At 40.7% G+C, this 10,000-nt stretch overlaps 2 protein-coding genes across 2 annotated transcripts in view; both read right to left on the bottom strand.

Moving 5' to 3' along the window:
- The window catches only part of creg1 (cellular repressor of E1A-stimulated genes 1), a 4,398-nt gene extending 1,521 nt beyond the window's left edge, over positions 1–2,877 (bottom strand). The window contains 3 exon segments of the mRNA XM_034120862.1: positions 2,458–2,487; positions 2,489–2,506; positions 2,508–2,877. Coding sequence (XP_033976753.1) covers positions 2,458–2,487; positions 2,489–2,506; positions 2,508–2,771 — 312 coding nt within the window. The 5' untranslated portion in view covers positions 2,772–2,877.
- A 3,733-nt stretch (positions 2,878–6,610) lies between these two features.
- Positions 6,611–7,063, bottom strand: LOC117474848 (histone-lysine N-methyltransferase SETDB2-like; the record flags this gene model as incomplete). Its single annotated transcript, XM_034120863.1, is given in 2 exon segments — positions 6,611–6,895; positions 6,975–7,063. Coding segments are annotated over 2 exon segments (291 nt in total), but the record flags the coding sequence as incomplete, so codon positions are not given.
- Between the last annotated feature and the right edge of the window lie 2,937 nt (positions 7,064–10,000).

The following is a 10,000-nucleotide window of genomic DNA, read 5'->3' as shown; positions in this document are numbered from 1 at the left end:
AAGTGTGCCGGACCTCTGATGGAAATATTCCTTGTGGCCAAAGGGCGGTACTACACTTCCGTATCAGTCGCTCAGTCGAATCATAAATCTAGTCGCCAGAAGCAAAATGCTAACGTTATGCTATAAACGAACTACAGCAGGGTCACTGCTTCAACGTCACGGCCAACTTAAAGGGGACCTATCATGCAAAATGCACTTTTGTACGTCTTTTATACATGAATATGTGTCCCCGGTGTTCCAGGGAACTCACCAAGTGTCAGAAAACACAACCCTCTCTCTTTTCCTCCATACCCAAATCTCTAAAAACGGGGCTGCAACGGAGCCGATACAGATTTGAAATTGTTCTGACGTCAGAAACGGGGAGCTCCGCCTATATGGGCAACTCTCCACCTATCAGGGGAATGGGGGGTTGGGCCACGGCCCGGCCATTGCCGCTCGAAAGCACTGGAGACGCTGTAGTACATATGCCCAGCCTGTAAGTGGCGCTGTAGTCTGCCATAAAGCAGCGAAGAAGACTTCTCACAGAATCAGCCCTTGCAAAAACAGGGCTGGAAAAGAGCAAATAGAGTGAAATGAGGCATGGCTAAAATGCATGATCTGTTTGGTATTTTGAAAAAAAAACTTCACAGACATGTTTTATATAGGTATGGCCCTACAATATATTATTCAAATATAGCATGATAGGTCCACTTTAAGATCTAAATAAATCTAGGCAGGTACTTGCTTTCAAGCAGAACAGGGCAAACTAACTTAGAGGAGGTTCACGTGTTCGGCGTGGATGACGTAAAACGGCCTCCACGACTTCTGTAGTCCTATTCAGCCACTTTGGTAACAACCATCGTTTCTCAGACACGTCAACTCTTCAGAAATCACCAGTGGGGTCACTGCTGATGGATTTAATGTCCTAGAACAAAACGTGATCCGTCTCTTCAATGTGTCTCAACCACAGACCTTAGTTCCAGCTATCTTCCACAACCTATGGAGAGATCCCATTGGCTCTGAGACGAGGGGAACAGGAAGTGGAGAGATCCCATTGGCTCTGAGACCAGGGAACAGGAAGTGGAGAGATCCCATTGCTTTTTGTCGAAGGAACCGGACGTGGTAAAAATGCTAACTTACTTCCGGGTTTTAGGACGCGTCACTGCGGTTCTCTATTGACTAACATCGGGAAAGAGACGTCTGTAAATCGTTGGATAATTTTTTTTAAACTAAATGAACGACCCAGTATGAACATTTGTTCTTATTAAAAACATTCGGTCCTCAAGTTGTAAATGTGCTAATAAACGTTATTCTGAGAGTTATTTTCCTCGGCATTATGAACGCGGATCTAACGGGACCGCGCCGCCCGGCCACGTTCATGTGACGTGTTCAGTACTACATGAGTTTCAACCTTTACCCATGGACGCACAATAAGAACGGATTATATGATTATATTGAATACTTTCGTGACGTTTCGCTCTCTCAAAAGTTGGGGCCATTTTGTCTTCATGAGCCAATGAGCAGCTCTCATAGGAATGAACGAGGCCCCGCCTCCATGGGGTAAAAGCTATATTGACTCCATGATGGGGGTTAAAGTCTGACCTCATGTTTTTACAGGTGTTTCCACCTGGCGAGCGTCATAAGAACTTATAACTTCTGAACTTTATAAGATACTTTTACAACTTTCTGTACGTCCTGTCAGCTGCTCTCAGGACGTCATGTGACTTCTGTAAGTCCTATCAGCTGCTCTCAGACGTCATGTGACTTCTGTACGTCCTATCAGCTGCTCTCAGTGACTCAGCAAGAAGTCACATGACGTCATGTGACTTCTGCTGAGTCACTGAGAGCAGAAACCGCTGAGTCATGCTGTTGCATAAATAACATGTTTTATAAACTTTAAACTTTCACTTAATTAGTTAATTAGGTTTCTCAGATTAATATAAATGTATAAAAGCTACTTTTAAACACATGTTTACAAGTTAGTCTAAAAAGTACGATTAAAACACATGTTGACAGAAAAGTGACTTTATTTCTTAAGACGAGGGTTATAATTATTATGGTCTGTCTGAGATGTTTCAACAGCACACACTCCCATGGGAATATTACATAATTAACGATATTTTTAAGTTTGTTACTAACTTATAAATAAAAGTTGTGTAGCTATAAATAACACAAGACGATATAAAAAAGCTCTCTGCTATATAACGTGCAGTATCATTATTATGAATAACGTGCAGTTACCTATCTGCCACTTCTTTCACTCCTACATACTGCCAATACATTCATGATGTGACCGTCTGTGCTTCCTGTAGAACTGCTCTTGTTACTGCTCTGTTACTGTTCAGTTGTTATCATGCTGCTGGGTTTGATTACAATTAGCTTCGGGATAAATAAAGTCTTATCTATCTTACAAAAGCGAAAAGTGTTATTGTTATAACTCCTGTGTTTAAGTGCACACCCAGGTAGAGTTATGGTTACCTGCAGGTCCTGCCCGGAGACCTCCATGCGGGGTCAGGTACAGGTAAGGGGGTCCCGGTCCCGGAGCCTCGCGGCCCGTCGCTCACAGAGAAAGTGTTGGAGAAGGGCCGGCCAATCAGCGGGCTGTGAGACGAGACGGTGGCCATGGAGGCCCAATCACACTGGTGGGCCACGAAGCGAGCCACCTGGGCCACCTCATCGTGGGGGGGGATCCGGAGAGAGGAGGCCGGGGAGAGGAGGGAGAGGAGGGAGAGGAGGGAGAACCAGGAGAACCGGGAGAACCAGGAGCACGCAGGCCAGGAAACAGCGCTCATTCTCGGGTCAGATCTGAAGGAGAGTCGCTGAGAGGCTGGAGGTAAACAACATGAGAGAGTTTCACAATAAGAGTCTGGAGGAGGAAGAGGAGGAGCTGCAGGTAAACAACATGAGAGAGTTTCACAATAAGAGTCTGGAGGAGGAAAGAGGAGGAGCTGCAGGTAACAACATGAGAGAGTTTCACAATAAGAGTCTGGAGGAGGAAGAGGAGGAGCTGCAGGTAACAACATGAGAGAGTTTCACAATAAGAGTCCGGAGGAGGAAGAGGAGGAGCTGGAGGTAAAACAACATGAGAGGGGGTGTTTTTCAATGTCGAGTACGCTTGCTTGGTAGCACATGTCTTCCGAGCATCTTGCTTCAGAAGCGAGGCAAGAATACTTCCTGGCATTCGGAAAACAAAGAGTGGAACAGGCTAGCAAGTGTGCAGGTGTGCGTCATATGAGAGGCCAGCCCCGCCTCTTACATCTTCCGCCACAGATTTGGGTTAATTGGTCCGTGCGCAAAAGCATTGTGGGGATTTTAAGACCGCGGAGTCTACTCATGTGCAGCAAGCCCCCAGGAAAGTGCGCCGGACTCTGATGAAAATATTCGTGCTGGCCAAACGGCGGTACTACACTTCCTTTTGGTTGCCAGGCCCGGAAACACTTTTTCCCATTGACTTACATGGGGAAAGAGTGGTCTGTAACTCGTTGGATAATTTTTTTTAAACTAAATAAACTACCCAGTATGAACACTTGTATAGCCCTTATTAAAAACATTCGTTCCTCAAGTTGTAAAAATGTGCTAATAACGTTATTCTGAGAGTTATTTCCCTCTGTATTATGAACGCGCAATCTAACCCACGGGACCGCGCCGCCCGGCACGTTCATGTGATGTGAACGTGTTCAGCACCACATGAGTTTTATCTTTACCCATGGATAAGAACGGACCCATATCGCTTACTGCCAGCCCACGGAGCTGTAATAATGGATATATTGCACATGTTTGCTGTAATTCATCATTTGTAAAATATTATACTACATGGGCTGTATGATGTAATCTTGTATTAAATAAAGTTAATATTAAACGACGTAGATTAACGTCCCTGTAGCTTCTTATTGCACTTGCAATATACCATTAAAGGAGTTGAACGTTGTTGTTTGCTATTACTATAATACCACGCAGGGATAAACCAGAGTTTACAACCTTTGCATGTGGGCACAACACGTTTTGACCCAGATTAATTAGCTATACCATGATATCGCCCGAGGAAGTCGTCATACTTATACATATATAAATAAAGATATATGTGTCAAAGCTCTAATCAAATTAACAGTTGTATTAATTATACATATATATATATACATATATATATATATATATAGCCTGTGTTTTATATTTATACACACAAATGAACAACCTTGTGTGTGTCAAATAACAAGTTGTATTGTAGTGTTTATTTTAGTGTTGTGTTATGCTTATCCACATTTTGATTTCAGAGCACAGGAGAATGCTGGGCACAACATAAAGCTCAAAAGTGAAGCTGGCAATGCTGAACAAAACCATCTAGTTATAATATTTATTCAGCTGAAAAAGTCAAAGCTCTACGAAAATGTAATTAAAAATACATAAGCATTTTCAGGTAGAAAATCAGCATTTTATATAGAAATTCACAAAAATAAGAAATGTATACCTCTTATGGCTGGCATTGTAGAACTAGGTGGAAAAAATAGTGACAACAAATGTAAATACAATTTATATAGATCAAAAGGTAATATATATAATATTGATTGCAATTATTAGATTAAAAGATCCACCAATTATGATCAACAGGAAAGCCCTCTGAAGGCATGTTGTGGTTTGAAAAAAAGTTGAGGATGGGGTCCAGACAGTTAAATCAGGAGAGACTTCATTTTGTTTAAAGAACATTTATTGACACATGTCATATGATAAATGTTAAGTCTTTGGCGATTAGACCCCGATCCTGAAATCTTATATCTAAAGGGGGAAATGCAGCCGTGAGCATATAGGGAACCTCCCCGGGGTCTAGACACTGGTGATGATGATGAAGATCTGGATTTGATGAGGAGATGGGATGAAGAGGAGGTGTGATGAGGTCTTTGGATTAGCTCTCCTGGCTCTGGATATGATGAACGGAGGTGGGTGGAGAAGAGGTGGATGGGGAGGAGGTGGATGGGGAGGAGGCGGGCGGCAGCATGAACACCTGAAATCACAGCTGACTGCAGGAGAGAGGAGAACCATTTTAAAGTTTGGCTGCAGCTCGGTGATTGGCTGCTGGAGAATGAGGTGAATGTAATAGGTTAAAGAGAACGCCTGTGATGAGCTGATTATAAGCAGCTGCGGAGTGAATGTATACATACCCAGTCTTCCTGAAAGAACTTGCGCTGAGCTTCATTTAGTGAGTCAGACTCATGGTCAGAATGCTGGTTGGGAGGCTCAGTTCTTCCTGTTGACAGAAGATGGCACTTTTCTGAGAGGGAGCCAGCCGGCAGACACTGGACAGTGGCACACCAACAGATGAAACAGGAATCCATCTGAGAGGCTATGCGGAAAAGGATAACAAATAATGTCAGCAAGACATGAACATATATAACCACTATCATTCAATTCTGTAATTGCAGGTTTGTTAGCATGATATTTCAAACATAAATGGCCTGTCTTAGTTTAAAGCCCACTCACCACGTCAAGGTGCAGGCCACGAGTGAGGACACAACAACGATCACAAACAGTACATACACACGAGACAAAACTTACATACATATAAATAACTTACATATACAATGAACAATGATAAAGATTTAAATCACAATTGATCATAACTCAAAATACATATATTTTTATATATTACCAAGTGGTTTCATGTAGGCTACAACCCACACAAGTATCATGCTAAATTAAGCTCTGTTGCTTGGATATCACTAGATCCTGTTACATCAGCGTAATATAAAAGTACATAACGACTGATGTGTAAATTAGCATAATTACTAGCTAGCCGCTAGCTGCTAACTGCCGCCTCGTCGTTAATATCAAATCCATCATAACAACCCATTACCATGCTGTCATGAACGCGCGGTGCTGTTACGTGTACGCAAATTGACGTGCTTGATGTGAACGAGCATTTTGGGGGGCATGTTTAAAGTTGCGCATGCGCTATGAGCGCACATACGGGTACTTCTCAGGCATGCCGGGTAATCTGTGACGTTTCGCTCTCTCAAAAGTTGGGCCATTTTGTCATCATGCGCGATTGAGCAACTCTCATAGGAATGAATGAGGCCCCGCCTCCCACGCTGTATCCAGTTCTTATTATACATCCATGATGTGCAGCCTCGATATTTCTCCAAACGGAGTACGCCGGGCTCGGTAGAACTCCAAGGAGCCTGGACATTGGAACAGTACTTCGACATTCGACGGCACTCGATGACGTAGCATCCTTGAAATAGTGGCTCTGGAGCATCCTTCCTGGACTTTGAGAAACACCCAGAGTTTCACAATAAGAGCCGGAGTGACAGAACTGTCGATGTCTGTGCTGGAATTTCAAAATAAGAGCAGCTGAGATAGAACAGAATAAAGAATAAAATGATGTTTCAATATTAATCCCAATATTATAAGAATAAAGTCCCTTTATTTTAAAAACATTTCCCACTACTATAGATCATTTTAAAGCATAAAAGGATGCACAAAGGATTTAAAAAAATATATATTTAGTGATAGATCAAAAATGACACAGTATTCCTGAAATGGAGTTTCAAAATAAAACATTTCTCCTTGAAAGTAAACCTTTATATATACAGTAGTTAGTAAGTAAACACACACCACACAAAATAAAACACCCAGAAAGTGATTTTCAAAATAGAGTGCATTTATTTCAGTGTATAAAAAGAGTGCAGAGGTTTGAACCGGTAGGGGAGGGGGGCGGGGGGGTCACTGAGTGTGACCTTTGACCTCACAGGAGTCACACAGCTGATCTCCCACCATGAAGCGACCGCGGCACGCCTCGCTGCCGCAGAGACACACAGCGCCGGGACTACTTTCTGCTCCGGGACTACTTTCTGCTCCAGAGGAGGAGGAGGAGGAGGAGGAGGAGGAGTAATCCCAGGTCAGCTCCGAGCCTGCCTTCACCACCCTGAGAGAGAGGAGGAGTTCATATAAACAATCATCATCATCATCATCATCATCATCATCATCATCTTCCTCCTCCTCACCTGCTGGTGAAGAAGGCGATGACGGGGAACCCCGGGTCGTGGGAGTCGATGAAAACGTTCTGGACGAACAGGTTGGGATCACAGCTGTGCTGAAAGGTTACAGAGGAAAGATAGATGCTTTTATTTTGAAAATATATATTGTTTTTATTTTCTTTTAAGTTCTTTTGTTTGTAGTTTCCTGTGTGTTTGTAGTTTCCTGTGTGTTTGTAGTTTCCTGTGTGTGTTGTAGTTTCCTGTATTTGTAGTTTCCTGTGTGTTTGTAGTTTCATGTGTGTTTGTAGTTTCATGTGTGTTTGTAGTTTCATGTGTGTTTGTAGTTTCCTGTATGTATTTGTAGTTTCATGTGTTTGTAGTTTCCTGTTGTGTGTTTGTAGTTTCCTGTATTGTAGTTTCCTGTATGTATTTGTAGTTTCATGTGGTTTGTAGTTTCATGTGTGTTTGTAGTTTCCTGTGTGTTTGTAGTTTCATGTGTGTTTGTAGTTTCATGTGTGTTTGTAGTTTCCTGTATGTATTTGTAGTTTCATGTGTGTTTGTAGTTTCATGTGTGTTTGTAGTTTCCTGTATTTGTAGTTTCCTGTATGTATTTGTAGTTTCATGTGTGTTTGTAGTTTCATGTGTGTTTGTAGTTTCCTGTGTGTTTGTAGTTTCATGTGTGTTTGTAGTTTCATGTGTGTTTGTAGTTTCCTGTATGTATTTGTAGTTTCATGTGTGTTTGTAGTTTCATGTGTGTTTGTAGTTTCCTGTGTGTTTGTAGTTTCCTGTGTGTTTGTAGTTTCATGTGTGTTTGTAGTTTCTGGTGTTTGTAGTTCTGTGTGTTTTGTAGTTTCCTGTGTGTGTTTGTAGTTTCATGTGTGTTTGTAGTTTTCCTGTATTTGTAGTTCCTGTATGATTGTAGTTTCATGGTGTGTAGTTTCATGTGTGTTGTAGTTTCCTGTGTGTGTTTGTAGTTTCATGTGTGTTTGTAGTTTCATGTGTGTTTGTAGTTTCCTGTGTGTGTTTGTAGTTTCATGTGTGTTTGTAGTTTCATGTGTGTTTGTAGTTTCATGTGTGTTTGTAGTTTCATGTGTGTTTGTAGTTTCCTGTGTGTGTTTGTAGTTTCATGTGTGTTTGTAGTTTCCTGTGTGTTTGTAGTTTCATGTGTGTTTGTAGTTTGTGTGTGTGTTTGTAGTTTCATGTGTGTTTGTAGTTTCCTGTGTGTTTGTAGTTTCATGTGTGTTTGTAGTTTTCTGTGTGTTTGTAGTTTCATGTGTGTTTGTAGTTTCATGTGTGTTTTGTAGTTTCATGTGTGTTTGTAGTTTTCTGTGTGTTTGTAGTTTCCTGTGTGTTTGTAGTTTTCTGTGTGTTTGTAGTTTCATGTGTGTTTGTAGTTTCCTGTGTGTTTGTAGTTTTCTGTGTGTTTGTAGTTTTGTGTGTGTGTTTGTAGTTTCATGTGTGTTTGTAGTTTCCTGTGTGTTTGTGGTTTTCCTGTGTATTTGTAGTTTCCTGTGGTGTTTGTAGTTTCATGTTGTTTGTAGTTTCCTGTGTGTTGTAGTTCCTGTGTGTTTGTAGTTTTCTGTGTGTGTAGTTTCCTGTATTTGTAGTTTCCTGTATGTATTTTTGTAGTTTCATGTGTGTTTGTAGTTTCATGTGTTTTGTAGTTCCTGTGTGTTTGTATTTTCATGTGTTTGTAGTTTCTGTGTGTTTGTAGTTTCATGTGTGTTTGTAGTTTCATGTGTGTTTGTAGTTTCTGTGTGTTGTGTAGTTTCCTGTGTTTGTAGTTCCTGTGTGTGTAGTTGTGTGTTTGTTTTGTGTGTTTGTAGTTTCTGTGTGTGTTTGTAGTTTCCTGTGTGTTGTAGTTTCCTGTGTGTTTTGTGGTTTCCTGTGTATTTGTAGTTTCCTGTGTGTGTTTGTAGTTTCATGTGTGTTTGTAGTTTCCTGTGTGTTTGTAGTTTCATGTGTGTTTTTGTAGTTTCATGTGTGTTTGTAGTTTCCTGTGTATTTGTAGTTTCCTGTGTGTTTGTAGTTTCCTGTGTGTTTGTAGTTTCCTGTGTGTGTTTGTAGTTTCATGTGTGTTTGTAGTTTCATGTGTTTGTATTACCTGTTGTTTGTAGTTTCATGTGGTTTGTAGTTTTCCTGTGTGTTTGTAGTTTCCTGTCTGTTTGTAGTTTCCTGTGTGTTGTAGTTACCTGTGTTTGTAGTTTCATGTGTGTTTGTAGTTTCCTGTTATTTGTAGTTTCCTGTGTGTTTGTAGTTTCCTGTGTGTTTGTAGTTTCCTGTGTGTTTGTAGTTACCTGTGTGTTTGTAGTTTCCTGTGTGTTTGTAGTTTCATGTGTGTTTGTAGTTTCCTGTATGTATTTGTAGTTTCCTGTGTGTTGTAGTTACCTGTGTGTTTGTAGTTTCATGTGTGTTTGTAGTTTCCTGTATTTGTAGTTTCCTGTGTGTTTGTAGTTTCCTGTGTGTGTTTGTAGTTTCCTGTGTGTTTGTAGTTCCTGTGTGTTTGTAGTTTCATGTGTGTTTGTAGTTTCCTGTATTTGTAGTTTCCTGTATGTATTTGTAGTTTCTGTGTTTTTGTAGTTTCATGTGTGTTTGTAGTTTCCTATGTGTTTGTAGTTTCAAGTGTGTTTGTAGTTTCATGTGTGTTTGTAGTTTCATGTGTGTGTTTGTAGTTTCATGTGTATTTGTAGTTTCATGTGTATTTGTAGTTTCCTGTATTTGTAGTTTCCTGTGTGTTTGTAGTTTCATGTGTGTTTGTAGTTTTCATGTGTGTTTGTAGTTTCATGTGTGTGTTTGTAGTTTCCTGTGTGTTTGTAGTTTCCTGTGTATTTGTAGTTTCCTGTGTGTGTTTGTAGTTTCCTGTGTGTTTGTAGTTTCATGTGTTTGTAGTTTCCTGTGTGTTTGTAGTTTCATGTGTGTGTTTGTAGTTTCCTGTGTGTTTGTAGTTTCATGTGTGTTTGTAGTTTCCTGTGTGTTTGTAGTTTTCTGTGTGTGTTTGTAGTTTCATGTGTGTTTGTAGTTTCCTGTGTGTTTGTAGTTTTCTGTGTGTGTTT

The sequence above is a fragment of the Trematomus bernacchii genome, unplaced genomic scaffold (assembly GCF_902827165.1).
Source record: "Trematomus bernacchii unplaced genomic scaffold, fTreBer1.1, whole genome shotgun sequence".
Taxonomy (NCBI): domain Eukaryota; kingdom Metazoa; phylum Chordata; class Actinopteri; order Perciformes; family Nototheniidae; genus Trematomus; species Trematomus bernacchii.
Note: the sequence above shows the minus strand (reverse complement) of the source record. Positions and strands in the feature narration are given on the sequence as shown.